The following is a 17,760-nucleotide window of genomic DNA, read 5'->3' as shown; positions in this document are numbered from 1 at the left end:
TCACCGTCTACGTACGAAAACACTGATGTCACCGTCCATGTACAGGAGTGTTATGAAAGGCAATTCAGTACCACAATGGACATAGCGGTCAGAGCACATACAGTGATCTGACAATAACTCAAAATCATAGAACGAGCTCTGAGACGTGGGAACTCTGCAGACCGCAATCTCTAATCCTCTCCAAACAACACTAGAGGCAGCCGTAGATTGCGCCTAACTCTGCCTATGCAACTCGGCACAGCCTGAGAAACTAACTAGCCTGAAGATAGAAAATAAGCCTACCTTGCCTCAGAGAAATACCCCAAAGGAAAAGGCAGCCCCCCACATATAATGACTGTGAGTAAGATGAAAAGACAAACGTAGGGATGAAATAGATTCAGCAAAGTGAGGCCTGACTTTCTTAACAGAGCGAGGATAGGAAAGATAACTTTGCGGTCTACACAAAACCCTAAAGAATACCACGCAAAGGGGGCAAAAAGACCCTCCGTACCGAACTAACGGCACGGAGGTACACCCTTTGCGTCCCAGAGCTTCCAGCAAAACAATTAGACAAGCTGGACAGAAAAAATAGCAAACAAATAGCAAAGAAGAGCTTAGCTATGCAGAGCAGCAAGCCACAGGAATGATCCAGGGAAAAACAAGTCCAACACTGGAACATAGACAGGAAGCCAGGATCAAAGCATTAGGTGGAGTTAAGTAGAGAAGCACCTAACGACCTCACCAGATCACCTGAGGGAGGAAACTCAGAAGCCGCAGTACCACTTCCCTCCACCAACAGAAGCTCACAGAGAGAATCAGCCGAAGTACCACTTGTGACCACAGGAGGGAGCTCTGCGACAGAATTCACAACAGTACCCCCCCCTTGAGGAGGGGTCACCGAACCCTCACCAGAGCCCCCAGGCCGACCAGGATGAGCCACATGAAAGGCACGAACAAGATCGGGAGCATGGACATCAGAGGCAAAAACCCAGGAATTATCTTCCTGAGCATAACCCTTCCATTTAACCAGATACTGGAGTTTCCGTCTAGAAACACAAGAATCCAAAATCTTCTCCACAATATACTCCAATTCCCCCTCCACCAAAACCTGGGCAGGAGGATCAACAGATGGAACCATAGGTGCCACGTATCTCCGCAACAATGACCTATGGAATACGTTATGTATGGAAAAAGAATCTGGAAGGGTCAGACGAAAAGACACAGGATTAAGAACCTCAGAAATCCTATACGGACCAATGAAACGAGGTTTAAACTTAGGAGAGGAAACCTTCATAGGAATATGACGAGAAGATAACCAAACCAGATCCCCAACACGAAGTCGGGGACCCACACGGCGTCTGCGATTAGCGAAACGTTGAGCCTTCTCCTGGGACAAGGTCAAATTGTCCACTACATGAGTCCAAATCTGCTGCAACCTGTCCACCACAGTATCCACACCAGGACAGTCCGAAGACTCAACCTGTCCTGAAGAGAAACGAGGATGGAACCCAGAATTGCAGAAAAATGGCGAAACCATGGTAGCCGAGCTGGCCCGATTATTAAGGGCGAACTCAGCCAAAGGCAAAAAGGACACCCAGTCATCCTGATCGGCAGAAACAAAGCATCTCAGATATGTTTCCAAGGTCTGATTGGTTCGTTCGGTCTGGCCATTAGTCTGAGGATGGAAAGCCGAGGAAAAAGACAAGTCAATGCCCATCCTACCACAAAAGGCTTGCCAAAACCTTGAAACAAACTGGGAACCTCTGTCAGAAACGATATTCTCTGGAATGCCATGTAAACGAACCACATGCTGGAAGAACAATGGCACCAAATCAGAGGAGGAAGGCAATTTAGACAAGGGTACCAGATGGACCATCTTAGAAAAGCGATCACAGACCACCCAAATGACTGACATCTTTTGAGAAACGGGAAGATCAGAAATAAAATCCATAGAGATATGTGTCCAAGGCCTCTTCGGGACCGGCAAGGGCAAAAGCAACCCACTGGCACGAGAACAGCAGGGCTTAGCCCGAGCACAAATCCCACAGGACTGCACAAAAGAACGCACATCCCGCGACAGAGACGGCCACCAAAAGGATCTAGCCACTAACTCTCTGGTACCAAAGATTCCAGGATGACCAGCCAACACCGAACAATGAACCTCAGAGATAACTTTATTGGTCCACCTATCAGGGACAAACAGTCTCTCCGCTGGACAACGATCCGGTTTATTAGCCTGAAATTTTTGCAGCACCCGCCGCAAATCAGGGGAGATGGCAAACACAATTACTCCTTCCTTAAGGATACCCGCCGGCTCAGACAAACCCGGAGAGTCTGGCACAAAACTCCTAGACAGAGCATCCGCCAACACATTTTTACAGCCCGGAAGGTACGAAATCACAAAGTCAAAACGGGCAAAAAACAGAGACCAACGAGCCTGTCTAGGATTCAACCGCTTAGCAGACTCAAGATAAGTCAAGTTCTTATGATCAGTCAATACCACCACGCGATGCTTAGCTCCTTCAAGCCAATAACGCCACTCCTCGAATGCCCACTTCATGGCCAGCAACTCTCGGTTGCCCACATCATAATTTCGCTCAGCAGGCGAAAACTTCCTGGAAAAAAAAGCGCATGGTTTCATCACTGAGCAATCAAAAGCTCTCTGCGACAAAACAGCCCCTGCTCCAATCTCAGAAGCATCAACCTCGACCTGGAACGGAAGAGAAACATCTGGTTGACACAACACAGGGGCAGAAGAAAAACGACGCTTCAACTCTTGAAAAGCTTCCACAGCAGCAGAAGACCAATTGACCAAATCAGCACCCTTCTTGGTCAAATCGGTCAATGGTTTGGCAATACTAGAAAAATTGCAGATGAAGCGACGATAAAAATTAGCAAAGCCCAGGAACTTTTGCAGACTTTTCAGAGATGTCGGCTGAGTCCAATCATGGATGGCTTGGACCTTAACAGGATCCATCTCGATAGTAGAAGAGGAAAAGATGAACCCCAAAAATGAAACCTTCTGCACACCAAAGAGACACTTTGATCCCTTCACAAACAAAGAATTAGCACGCAGGACCTGAAAAACTGTTCTGACCTGCTTCACATGAGACTCCCAATCATCCGAGAAGATCAAAATGTCATCCAAGTACACAATCAGGAATTTATCCAGGTACTCTCGGAAGATGTCATGCATAAAGGACTGAAACACTGATAGAGCATTGGCAAGTCCGAATGGCATCACTAGATACTCAAAATGACCCTCGGGCGTATTAAATGCAGTTTTCCATTCATCTTCTCGCCTGATTCGCACCAGATTATACGCACCACGAAGATCTATCTTGGTGAACCAACTAGCCCCCTTAATCCGAGCAAACAAATCAGATAACAATGGCAAGGGGTACTGAAATTTAACCGTGATCTTATTTAGAAGGCGGTAATCTATACAAGGTCTCAGCGAACCATCCTTCTTGGCTACAAAAAAGAACCCTGCTCCTAATGGCGACGATGACGGGCGAATATGCCCCTTCTCCAGGGATTCCTTCACATAACTGCGCATAGCGGCGTGCTCAGGCACGGATAAATTAAACAGTCGACCTTTTGGGAATTTACTACCAGGAATCAAATTGATAGCACAATCACAATCCCTATGCGGAGGTAGGGCATCGGACTTGGGCTCATCAAATACATCCCGGTAATCAGACAAGAACTCTGGAACCTCAGAAGGGGTGGATGACGAAATTGACAGAAATGGAACATCACCATGTACCCCCTGACAACCCCAGTTGGACACCGACATGGATTTCCAATCTAATACTGGATTATGGGCTTGTAGCCATGGCAACCCCAACACGACCACATCATGCAGATTATGCAACACCAGAAAGCGAATAACCTCCTGATGTGCAGGAGCCATGCACATGGTCAGCTGGGTCCAGTATTGAGGCTTATTCTTGGCCAAAGGCGTGGCATCAATTCCTCTCAATGGAATAGGACACTGCAAGGGCTCTAAGAGAAACCCACAACGCTTAGCATATTCCAAGTCCATCAAATTCAGAGAAGCGCCTGAATCCACAAACGCCATGACAGAATATGATGACAAAGAACAGATCAAGGTAACGGACAGAAGAAATTTTGACTGTACAGTACCAATGGTGGCAGACCTAGCGAACCGCTTAGTGCGCTTAGGACAATCAGAGATAGCATGAGTGGAATCACCACAGTAGAAACACAGCCCATTCAGACGTCTGTGTTCTTGCCGTTCAACTCTGGTCAAAGTCCTATCACATTGCATAGGCTCAGGTTTAAGCTCAGGTAATACCGCCAAATGGTGCACAGATTTACGCTCACGCAAGCGTCGACCGATCTGAATGGCCAAAGACATAGACTCATTCAAACCAGCAGGCATAGGAAATCCCACCATGACATCCTTAAGGGCTTCAGAGAGACCCTTTCTGAACATAGCTGCCAGCGCAGATTCATTCCATTGAGTGAGCACGGACCACTTTCTAAATTTCTGACAATATACCTCTATCGCATCCTGACCCTGACAAAGAGCCAGCAAATTTTTCTCTGCCTGATCCACTGAATTAGGTTCATCGTACAGCAATCCGAGTGCCAGGAAAAACACATCGATATTACTCAATGCAGGATCTCCTGGCGCAAGAGAAAACGCCCAGTCCTGAGGGTCGCCGCGCAAGAAAGAAATAACAATCAAAACCTGTTGAACTGGATCACCAGAGGAGCGAGGTTTCAAGGCCAGAAATAATTTACAATTATTTTTGAAACTCAGAAACTTAGTTCTATCTCCAAAAAACAAATCAGGAATAGGAATTATTGGTTCTAACATAGATTTCTGATCAATAGTGTCTTGAATCTTTTGTACTCTTGCTGAGAGCTGATCCACAAATGAAGACAGACTTCTAATGTCCATCGCTACACCTGTGTACTGAACCACCCAAATGTCTAGGGGAAAAAAAAAGGCAAAACACAGTGCAAAGAAAAAAAAATGGTCTCAGAACTTCTTTTTTCCCTCTATTGAGAATCATTAGTACTTTTGGCTTCCTGTACTGTTATGAAAGGCAATTCAGTACCACAATGGACATAGCGGTCACAGCACATACAGTGACCTGACAATAATCCAAAATCATAGAACGAGCTCTGAGACGTGGGAACTCTGCAGACCGCAATCTCTAATCCTCTCCAAACAACACTAGAGGCAGCCGTGGATTGCGCCTAACTCTGCCTATGCAACTCGGCACAGCCTGAGAAACTAACTAGCCTGAAGATAGAAAATAAGCCTACCTTGCCTCAGAGAAATGCCCCAAAGGAAAAGGCAGCCCCCCACATATAATGACTGTGAGTAAGATGAAAAGACAAACGTAGGGATGAAATAGATTCAGCAAAGTGAGGCCCGACTTTCTTAACAGAGCGAGGATAGGAAAGATAACTTTGCGGTCTACACAAAACCCTAAAGAATACCACGCAAAGGGGGCAAAAAGACCCTCCGTACCGAACTAACGGCACGGAGGTACACCCTTTGCGTCCCAGAACTTCCAGCAAAACAATTAGACAAGCTGGACAGAAAAAATAGCAAACAAATGGCAAAGAAGAGCTTAGCTATGCAGAGCAGCAGGCCACAGGAATGATCCAGGGAAAAACAAGTCCAACACTGGAACATAGACAGGAAGCCAGGATCAAAGCATTAGGTGGAGTTAAGTAGAGAAGCACCTAACGACCTCACCACATCACCTGAGGGAGGAAACTCAGAAGCCGCAGTACCACTTCCCTCCACCAGCAGAAGCTCACAGAGAGAATCAGCCGAAGTACCACTTGTGACCACAGGAGGGAGCTCTGCCACAGAATTCACAACACAGGAGCACTGACGTCACCGTCCATGTACAGGAGCACTGACGTCACCGTCCACGTACAGGAGCACTGACGTCACCGTCCACGAACAGAGCAGACGTCACCGTCCACGTATGAAAGCACTGACGTCACCGTCCACGTACAGGAGCACTGACGTCACCGTTCACATACAGGAGCAGCGGTGTTGCTGTTCATGTATCGGAGCACCTGCGTGACCGTCCACGTAAGAAAACACCGACATCACCGTCCACGTACGAAAACACTGATGTCACCGTCCACGTACAGGAGCACTGACGTCACCGTCCACATACAGGAGCACTGACATCACCGTCCACGTACAAGAGCACTGACATCACCGTCCACGTACGTACGAAAGCATCGGCGTCACCTTCCACGTACAGGAGCACTGACATCACCGTCCAAGAACAGAACTGACGTCACCGTCCACGTATGAAAGCACTGACGTCACCGTCCATGTACAAAAACACGGGTGTCACTGTCCACGTGCAGGAGCACTGACATCACCGTCCACGTACAGGAGCACTGACTTCACCATCCACGTACAAGAGCACTGACATCACCGTCCACATACAGGAGCACTGACATCACCGTCCACGTACGTACGAAAGCATCGGCGTCACCTTCCACATACAGGAGCACTGACATCACCGTCCACGTACAAGAGCACTGACTTCACCGTCCACGTACAAGAGCACTGACATCACCGTTCACGTACAGGAGCACTGACTTCACCGTCCACGTACAGAAGCACTGACATCACCGTCCATGAACAGAACTGACGTCACCGTCCACGTATGAAAGCACTGACGTCACCGTCCATGTACGAAAACACGGGTGTCACTGTCCACGTGCAGGAGCACTGACGTCACCGTTCACATACAGGATCACCGGCGTCGCTGTTCTTGTATCGGAGCACCTGCGTGACCGTCCACGTACGGGAGCACACAGCCTCGGTACCTGATGGGCCACGGTTATGGCAGCCTGCATTCTCTCTGTTGTGATCGGTGACTCTATCCCCGTCCAGACCGGGACAGGATCCGACCATTTACCGGAGAAGCCGTAGTGACTGCACCAGTGACCCCAGAGCTCTGAGGTCTCATCCTACAGCCACATCCCTGCACGGCTTCCTGACTATTGTTCCTCCACATCCGGCAGCCGCTCGTCCCGAAGCTTTCTACAAGAGTTTATATAAAATGCATTGTAACCGAGCAGGGGCCCTGAGAAAAAGCCTGACGGGGCCACAACGGCCAGACCCTGATCTCACCGGCGTCCCACCACACACCGTGTACTGAGAGAATAACTGGAGGCTTTGTGATTGTGAGCTCCGGGGTCGGGAATGATGGGAGTAGTGATACATTGTGTGATAGGAGATTAGATTGTGAGCTCCGGGGTCGGGAATGATGGGAGTAGTGATACATTGTGTGATAGGAGATTAGATTGTGAGCTCCGGGGTCGGGGATGATGGGAGTAGTGATACATTGTGTGATAGGAGATTAGATTGTGAGCTCCGGGGTCGAGGATGATGGGAGTAGTGATACACTGTGTGATAGGAGATTAGATTGTGAGCTCTGGGGGTGGGGATGATGGGAGTAGTGATACATTGTGTGATAGGAGATTAGATTGTGAGCTCTGGGGTCGGGGATGATGGGAGTAGTGATACATTGTGTGATAGGAGATTAGATTGTGAGCTCCGGGGTCGGGGATGATGGGAGTAGTGATACATTGTGTGATAGGAGATTAGATTGTGAGCTCCGGGGTCGGGGATGATGGGAGTAGTGATACATTGTGTGATAGGAGATTAGATTGTGAGCTCCGGGGTCAGGGATGATGGGAGTAGTGATACATTGTGTGATAGGAGATTAGATTGTGAGCTCTGGGGTCGGGGATGATGGGAGTAGTGATACACTGTGTGATAGGAGATTAGATTGTGAGCTCTGGGGTCAGGGATGATGGGAGTAGTGATACATTGTGTGATAGGAGATTAGATTGTGAGCTCTGGGGTCGGGGATGATGGGAGTAGTGATACATTGTGTGATAGGAGATTAGATTGTGAGCTCTGGGGTCGGGGATGATAGGAGTAGTGATACATTGTGTGATAGGAGATTAGATTGTGAGCTCTGGGGTCAGAGATGATGGGAGTAGTAGTGATACATTGTGTGATAGGAGATTAGATTGTGAGCTCTGGGGTCGGGGATGATGGGAGTAGTGATACATTGTGTGATAGGAGATTAGATTGTGAGCTCTGGTGTCGGGGATGATAGGAGTAGTGATACATTGTGTGATAGGAGATTAGATTGTGAGCTCTGGGGTCAGAGATGATGGGAGTAGTAGTGATACATTGTGTGATAGGAGATTAGATTGTGAGCTCTGGGGTCGGGGATGATGGGAGTAGTGATACATTGTGTGATAGGAGATTAGATTGTGAGCTCTGGGGTCGGGGATGATGGGAGTAGTGATACATTGTGTGATAGGAGATTAGATTGTGAGCTCTGGGGTCAGGGATGATGGGAGTAGTGATACATTGTGTGATAGGAGATTAGATTGTGAGCTCTGGGGTCAGGGATGATGGGAGTAGTGATACATTGTGTGATAGGAGATTAGATTGTGAGCTCTGGGGTCAGGGATGATGGGAGTAGTGATACATTGTGTGATAGGAGATTAGATTGTGAGCTCTGGGGTCGGGGATGATGGGAGTAGTGATACATTGTGTGATAGGAGATTAGATTGTGAGCTCCGGGGTCAGGGATGATGGGAGTAGTGATACATTGTGTGATAGGAGATTAGATTGTGAGCTCCGGGGTCGGGGATGATGGGAGTAGTGATACATTGTGTGATAGGAGATTAGATTGTGAGCTCCGGGGTCGGGGATGATGGGAGTAGTCATACATTGTGTGATAGGAGATTAGATTGTGAGCTCCGGGGTCGGGGATGATGGGAGTAGTGATACATTGTGTGATAGGAGATTAGATTGTGAGCTCTGGGGTCAGGGATGATGGGAGTAGTGATACATTGTGTGATAGGAGATTAGATTGTGAGCTCTGGGGTCAGGGATGATGGGAGTAGTGATACATTGTGTGATAGGAGAATAGATTGTGAGCTCTGGGGTCAGGGATGATGGGAGTAGTGATACACTGTGTGATAGGAGATTAGATTGTGAGCTCTGGGGTCAGGGATGATGGGAGTAGTGATACACTGTGTGATAGGAGATTAGATTGTGAGCTCTGGGGTCGGGGATGATGGGAGTAGTGATACATTGTGTGATAGGAGATTAGATTGTGAGCTCCGGGGTCGGGGATGATGGGAGTAGTGATACATTGTGTGATAGGAGATTAGATTGTGAGCTCCGGGGTCGGGGATGATGGGAGTAGTGATACATTGTGTGATAGGAGATTAGATTGTGAGCTCCGGGGTCGGGGATGATGGGAGTAGTCATACATTGTGTGATAGGAGATTAGATTGTGAGCTCCGGGGTCGGGGATGATGGGAGTAGTGATACATTGTGTGATAGGAGATTAGACTGTGAGCTCCGGGGTCGGGGATGATGGGAGTAGTGATACATTGTGTGATAGGAGATTAGATTGTGAGCTCCGGGGTCGGGGATGATGGGAGTAGTGATACATTGTGTGATAGGAGATTAGATTGTGAGCTCTGGGGTCAGGGATGATGGGAGTAGTGATACATTGTGTGATAGGAGATTAGATTGTGAGCTCCGGGGTCGGGGATGATGGGAGTAGTGATACATTGTGTGATAGGAGATTAGATTGTGAGCTCCGGGGTCGGGGATGATGGGAGTAGTCATACATTGTGTGATAGGAGATTAGATTGTGAGCTCCGGGGTCGGGGATGATGGGAGTAGTGATACATTGTGTGATAGGAGATTAGATTGTGAGCTCTGGGGTCAGGGATGATGGGAGTAGTGATACACTGTGTGATAGGAGATTAGATTGTGAGCTCTGGGGTCAGGGATGATGGGAGTAGTGATACATTGTGTGATAGGAGATTAGATTGTGAGCTCTGGGGTCAGGGATGATGGGAGTAGTGATACATTGTGTGATAGGAGATTAGATTGTGAGCTCCGGGGTCGGGGATGATGGGAGTAGTGATACACTGTGTGATAGGAGATTAGATTGTGAGCTCTGGGGTCAGGGATGATGGGAGTAGTGATACACTGTGTGATAGGAGATTAGATTGTAAGCTCTGGGGTCGGGGATGATGGGAGTAGTGATACATTGTGTGATAGGAGATTAGATTGTGAGCTCTGGGGTCAGGGATGATGGGAGTAGTGATACATTGTGTGATAGGAGATTAGATTGTGAGCTCTGGGGTCGGGGATGATGGGAGTAGTGATACACTGTGTGATAGGAGATTAGATTGTGAGCTCCGGGGTCGGGGATGATGGGAGTAGTGATACATTGTGTGATAGGAGATTAGATTGTGAGCTCCGGGGTCGGGGATGATGGGAGTAGTGATACACTGTGTGATAGGAGATTAGATTGTGAGCTCTGGGGTCAGGGATGATGGGAGTAGTGATACACTGTGTGATAGGAGATTAGATTGTAAGCTCTGGGGTCGGGGATGATGGGAGTAGTGATACATTGTGTGATAGGAGATTAGATTGTGAGCTCTGGGGTCAGGGATGATGGGAGTAGTGATACATTGTGTGATAGGAGATTAGATTGTGAGCTCCGGGGTCAGGGATGATGGGAGTAGTGATACACTGTGTGATAGGAGATTAGATTGTGAGCTCTGGGGTCGGGGATGATGGGAGTAGTGATACACTGTGTGATAGGTGATTAGATTGTGAGCTCTGGGGTCGGGGATGATGGGAGTAGTGATACACTGTGTGATAGGAGATTAGATTGTGAGCTCTGGGGTCAGGGATGATGGGAGTAGTGATACACTTTGCGCTTTACAGGGGATTTGCAGCATTGCTTGGTAAAGTAATTGACAGGTTGGTGACACAAGCACAATGCAGGAGCAATAGTAAAAGATAGAATGTTAAAAATAATAAAAAACAATAAAAACCTGGTTATTCTCACCTTCCGACGGCCCCGACCTCCTCAGCGGCGCTCCCAGTACGTTCCGTTCCCAGGATGCATTGCGTGAAGGACCTTAGTGATGTCATCTCAGGTGATTCGTGCAAAGCATCCTGGGAACAGAAGCCGCCGCGTGCACCGCTGAGAGGCGGGAGGACTCCTGGGCCATCAGAAGGTGAGTATATCACTATTTTCTATTTTAATTATTTTTTTTACAGGAATATGGATCCCAGGAGTCTCCTCTCCTCCACCCTCGGTACCATCCGCACATGACGCGCTCACCTTACCCATGGCAGGCATAGTCACATGTGTAAAGTGAGCGTGTCAGTGCAATCCTATGGAGGCAGAATCTCCGCGATTCCACAGAAATAATGAACATGCTGCGGATATTACCGCTGGAAAATCCGCAGCATCAGCACAGCAACTGCGGAATCCCAGAGGATTGCATGGGAATGCGGTTTTAAACGTTTCCGCTGCAGCAAAAAACGCAGCAGAAACGCAAAAAAAAAAGCAACGTGGGCACAAAGCCTAAACCTGCCGACCTGTCCTCCCATAGCCCGCGGGTCACCAGAACGCCGATGTGCCGTGCTGCCACCTGTGTCAGGAGCACTGACGGGAGGATCGTATGAGGGAAAAGGTCAATAACCGTGATAAAGGTAAAATCACCAAACTCAGGCAGATAAAGGACCTGACACCGCTCGACAGGCAGATAAAGGACCTGACACCGCTGGACAGGCAGATAAAGGACCTGACACCACTCGACAGGAAGATAAAGGACCTGACACCGCTGGACAGGCAGATAAAGGACCTGACACCACTCGACAGGCAGATAAAGGACCTGACACCGCTCGACAGGCAGATAAAGGACCTGACACCGCTCGACAGGCAGATAAAGGACCTGACACCGCTCGACAGGCAGATAAAGGACCTGACACCGCTCGACAGGCAGATAAAGGACCTGACACCGCTCGACAGGCAGATAAAGGACCTGACACCACTCGACAGGCAGATAAAGGACCTGACACCGCTCGACAGGCAGATAAAGGACCTGACACCGCTGGACAGGCAGATAAAGGACCTGACACCACTCGACAGGCAGATAAAGGACCTGACACCACGCAACAGGCAAATAAAGGACCTGACACCGCTCGACAGGCAGATAAAGGACCTGACACCGCTCGACAGGCAGATAAAGGACCTGACACTGCGCAACAGGCAGATAAAGGACCTGACACCGCTTGACAGGCAGATAAAGGACCTGACACTGCTCGACAGGCAGATAAAGGACCTGACACCGCGCAACAGGCAGATAAAGGACCTGACACTGCTCGACACGCAGATAAAGGACCTGACACCGCTTGACAGGGCTCCTCCAATGACGCCCAGGAGGGAAGAAACGCGTCCGGAGGTGACTGAATGCTTCATAAGACTGTAATCACCGGCCAGTGACATCCCCAATGTGCTCGATGGAGATGCTGCCGGCAGATCCTGTGACGGGCGGTCACCAGATACTGATGATTGAGGAGACGTGCAGTCACCAGATACTGATGATGGAGGAGACGGACGGTCACCAGATACTGATGATGGAGGAGACGGGCGGTCACCAGATACTGATGATGGAGGAGACGGGCGGTCACCAGATACTGATGATGGAGGAGATGGGCGGTCACCAGATACTGATGATGGAGGAGATGGGCGGGCACCAGATACTGATGATGGAGGAGACGGGCGGTAACCAGATACTGATGATGGAGGAGATGGGCGGTCACCAGATACTGATGATGGAGGAGACGGGTGGTCACCAGATACTGATGATGGAGGTGGCGGGTGTTCACCAGATACTGATGATGGAGGTGACGGGCGGTCACCAGATACTGATGATGGAGGGGACGGTGTTATGATCTGGTGGCCTAGGAGCAGCATGTGACGTACTCTGGAGAAGGTGGTACCTGTACTGACCGCAAACCCTGAACTTAGCACCGCAACTAGAAGTAGCCGTGGGATGTACCTAACACTCCCTAGACACCTCGACACAGCCTAAGATCTAACTTCCCCTAAAGATAGAAACGGGAAAACTATTTTGCCTCAGAGAAAATCCCCAAAGGATAGACAGACCCCCACAAATATTGACTGTGAGAGGAGAGGGAAATGACATACGCAGTCGCAGACTGAAATCAGGATTTAGCAAAGGAGGCCTTTCTAGCTAAAAAGAAAGAATAGGACAGAGTACTATGCGGTCAGTATTAAAACACTAGAAAATATCCACCACAGAAAATACAAATCTCCACATCTGACTAAAGACATGGAGGGTATATCTGCATCTCCAGAGATACAGCTTGGCTGCAAAAAATCCTTACACAGACAAAGCTGGACAAGACCATACATGAAAATGCACAGAACTATAAGGCCCACAGCATGTGGACAGCAAAAACAAAGCCAGAACTTATCTTTGATGAAAAGAACAGCAAAACAGGAGAGACCAGTCAGGGATGTGAATCCTCCAAAAACAATGGACAACTGGCAGGGACTAAAGGATCAAGTAAGGCTAAATAGCCCAGTCCAAATTGCAGTAAGTGGACACACCTGATAAATGCTGTGATCCAACTACCACAGCACTACCACTCATAACCACCGGAGGGAGCCCAAGAGCAGAATTCACAACAGGACGGGTGGTCACCAGATACTAATGATGGAAGTGACAGGCGGTCACCAGATACTGATGATGGAGGTGATGGGCGGTCACCAGATACTGATGATGGAGGAGACGGGCGGTCACCAGATACTGATGATGGAGGAGATGGGCGGTCACCAGATACTAATGATGGAGGCGACGGGCGGTCACCAGATACTAATGATGGAGGAGACGGGCGGTCACCAGATACTGATGATGGAGGGGACGGGTGGTCACCAGATACTGATGATGGAGGGGACGGGTGGTCACCAGATACTGAAGATGGAGGGGACGGGCGGTCACCAGATACTGATGATGGAGGGGACGGGCGGTCACCAGATACTGATGATGGAGGGGACGGGTGGTCACCAGATACTGAAGATGGAGGGGACGGGCGGTCACCAGATACTGATGATGGAGGGGACGGGCGGTCACCAGATACTGATGATGGAGGGGACGGGTGGTCACCAGATACTGAAGATGGAGGGGACGGGCGGTCACCAGATACTGATGATGGAGGGGACGGGCGGTCACCAGATACTGATGATGGAGGGGACGGGTGGTCACCAGATACTGAAGATGGAGGGGACGGGCGGTCACCAGATACTGATGATGGAGGGGACGGGCGGTCACCAGATACTGATGAGATTTACATTTATTTTTTTTTTACTTTGTATTTTGGTAACTGATAGAATTAACCTATTAACCCTTCTATTCCTGGAAGTTTCTTCTCACTGGGCACCATGTCTTCTACAGCTGTCTAGGACTCTTCCTCATTGCTATACATGTATTTGCATATATACAGGTGTGTAACTATCAGGCTGCCGTCACACTATCAGTATTTGGTCAGTATTTTACATCAGTATTTGTAACCAGCAGTGGGTGATAAATACAGAAGTGGTGCATATGTTTCTATTATACTTTTCCACTATTTGTTCCACTCCTGGTTTTGGCTACAAATACTGATGTAAAATACTGACCCAATACTGACCGTGTAACTGCAGCCTTATAGGTGCGGGGGCTGCATTGCACCAAGGCAATAATTCAGGCACCGTTGGAGCTTCGGTGTTGGACCAATGAGATTCATGTCGTGCTTCGGCTGTGGTTAGATATTTGGTGCGGACTCACCTGAGCTTGTTTGGGTTGTGTCTCTCCCATCCGGTTCTGATCTGTAATATATGTGAGGTCCCAGCAGATGTTCTGTGTGACCCGATTCTGCAAGTGTCTGTGTCCTTCCAATATCAGCACTGAGTGATGGACTTTCAGTTCTATTACATCCTGATAGACGGTCAGTCCCAGTTCTGTTGAGATCTGATAGATGGTCAGTCCTGGTTCTGTTGGGTTCTGATGAAGGGTCAGTCCTGGTTCTGTTGAGATCTGATAGAGGGTCAATCCTGTGTCTGCTGGGTTCTGATGGAGGGTCAGTCCTGGTTCTGTTGGGTTCTGAAGGAGAGTCAGTCCTGGTTCTGTTGGGTTCTGATGGAGGGTCAATCCTGGTTCTATTGGGTTCTGATAGACGGTCAGTCATGTCTCCGTTTGGTTCTGATGGAGGGTCAGTACTGGATCTGCTGGGTTCTGATGGAGGGTTAGTCCTGGGTCTGTTGGGCTCTGATGGAGGGTCAGTCCTGGTTCTGTTGGGTTCTGATGGAGGGTTAGTCCTGGGTCTGTTGGGCTCTGATGGAGAGTTACTCCTGGTTCTGTTGGGTTTTGATGGAGGGTCAGTACTGGGTCTGTTGGGTTTTGATGGAGGGTCAGTCCTGGGTCTGTTGTGTTCTGATGGAGAACCCCTGGTTCTGTTGGGATCAGTAGAAGTCCGGGACTGATCTGCAGGAGAAACTTCTGCCGCTCGCAGTCTCTGAGCTTCCATCATTAACCCTTCCCACCCTGCAGAGGCTTCTTCCCGGGGTGCGGAGGTCCAAGCTTCAGCCCCCCATGCAGGAGCCGGCGTCGGAGCGGGTATAGAAGTGCGGGCGGTGCCCAGGAGCAGCACAGCCCGGAGCAGCAGCCGGGGGCCGCGGAGCATCGTGCGAGAGCGGCCGGAGAGCGGAGGGAGCTCCCCGGAGCCGGGGAAGGAGGCGACCGCGGAGAGAGCAGCATGGAGCGGACACTGAGCTCGGAGTGACCGGGGAGGGCGGGGAGAGGACGGAGGGGAAAAGCCAGCCCACCGAGACAGAACCGCCCCGACCACCGAGACAGAACCGCCCCGACCACCACAGACCGCCCCGACCACCGAGACAGAACCGCCCCGACCACCGAGACAGAACCGCCCCGACCACCACAGACCGCCCCGACCACCGAGACAGAGCCGCCCCGACCACCACAGACCGCCCCGACCACCGAGACAGAACCGCCCCGACCACCGAGACAGAACCGCCCCGACCACCGAGACAGAACCGCCCCGACCACCACAGACCGCCCCGACCACCGAGACAGAACCGCCCCGACCACCGAGACAGAACCGCCCCGACCACCACAGACCGCCCCGACCACCGAGACAGAGCCGCCCCGACCACCACAGACCGCCCCGACCACCGAGACAGAACCGCCCCGACCACCGAGACAGAACCGCCCCGACCACCGAGACAGAACCGCCCCGACCACCACAGACCGCCCCGACCACCGAGACAGAGCCGCCCCGACCACCACAGACCGCCCCGACCACCGAGACAGAGCCGCCCCGACCACCACAGACCGCCCCGACCACCGAGACAGAACCGCCCCGACCACCGAGACAGAACCGCCCCGACCACCGAGACAGAACCGCCCCGACCACCACAGACCGCCCCGACCACCGAGACAGAGCCGCCCCGACCACCACAGACCGCCCCGACCACCGAGACAGAACCGCCCCGACCACCGAGACAGAGCCGCCCCGACCACCACAGACCGCCCCGACCACCGAGACAGAACCGCCCCGACCACCGAGACAGAGCCGCCCCGACCACCACAGACCGCCCCGACCACCGAGACAGAGCCGCCCCGACCACCGAGACAGAACCGCCCCGACCACCGAGACAGAGCCGCCCCGACCACCACAGACCGCCCCGACCACCGAGACAGAACCGCCCCGACCACCGAGACAGAACCGCCCCGACCACCGAGACAGAGCCGCCCCGACCACCACAGACCGCCCCGACCACCGAGACAGAACCGCCCCGACCACCGAGACAGAACCGCCCCGACCACCGAGACAGAGCCGCCCCGACCACCACAGACCGCCCCGACCACCGAGACAGAGCCGCCCCGACCACCGAGGGACTGAACCGCCCCGACCACCGAGACAGAGCCGCCCCGACCACCGAGACAGAGCCGCCCCGACCACCACAGACCACCCCGACCACCGAGACAGAACCGCCCCGACCACCGAGACAGAGCCGCCCCGACCACCGAGACAGAACCGCCCCGACCACCGAGACAGAACCGCCCCGACCACCGAGACAGAACCGCCCCGACCACCGAGACAGAACCGCCCCGACCACCGAGGGACTGAACCGCCCCGACCACCGAGACAGAGCCGCCCCGACCACCGAGACAGAGCCGCCCCGACCACCACAGACCACCCCGACCACCGAGACAGAACCGCCCCGACCACCGAGACAGAGCCGCCCCGACCACCACAGACCGCCCCGACCACCGAGACAGAACCGCCCCGACCACCGAGACAGAGCCGCCCCGACCACCGAGACAGAGCCGCCCCGACCACCACAGACCGCCCCGACCACCGAGACAGAACCGCCCCGACCACCGAGACAGAACCGCCCCGACCACCGAGACAGAGCCGCCCCGACCACCACAGACCGCCCCGACCACCACAGACCGCCCCGACCACCGAGACAGAGCCACCCCGACCACCACAGACCGCCCCGACCACCGAGACAGAACCGCCCCGACCACCGAGACAGAGCCGCCCCGACCACCACAGACCGCCCCGACCACCGAGACAGAACCGCCCCGACCACCGAGGGACTGAACCGCCCCCGACCACCGAGACAGAGCCGCCCCGACCACCGAGACAGAACCACCCCGACCACCGAGACAGAGCCGCCCCGACCACCACAGACCGCCCCGACCACCGAGACAGAACCGCCCCGACCACCGAGACAGAGCCGCCCCGACCACCACAGACCGCCCCGACCACCGAGACAGAACCGCCCCGACCACCGAGGGACTGAACCGCCCCGACCA

The 17,760-nt window shown here is 51.8% G+C and overlaps 1 protein-coding gene across 2 annotated transcripts in view; it reads right to left on the bottom strand.

The window, feature by feature from the left end:
- Positions 1-15,693, bottom strand: part of HEG1 (heart development protein with EGF like domains 1) — a 107,731-nt gene extending 92,038 nt beyond the window's left edge. Inside the window, exon 1 of one of the 2 annotated variants that reach the window (XM_069732589.1) lies at positions 14,704-15,693. In XM_069732589.1, the coding sequence (XP_069588690.1) occupies positions 14,704-15,598 (895 nt within the window). In that variant the 5' untranslated portion in view covers positions 15,599-15,693. Of the gene's footprint in view, positions 1-6,825; positions 6,957-14,703 lie in introns of those variants that run through there. The other variant, XM_069732590.1, reaches the window with a different exon arrangement.
- Positions 15,694-17,760: the final 2,067 nt, after the last annotated feature.

This window comes from Ranitomeya imitator, chromosome 7 (genome assembly GCF_032444005.1).
Source record: "Ranitomeya imitator isolate aRanImi1 chromosome 7, aRanImi1.pri, whole genome shotgun sequence".
NCBI classification, from domain to species: Eukaryota; Metazoa; Chordata; class Amphibia; order Anura; family Dendrobatidae; genus Ranitomeya; species Ranitomeya imitator.
Note: the sequence above shows the minus strand (reverse complement) of the source record. Positions and strands in the feature narration are given on the sequence as shown.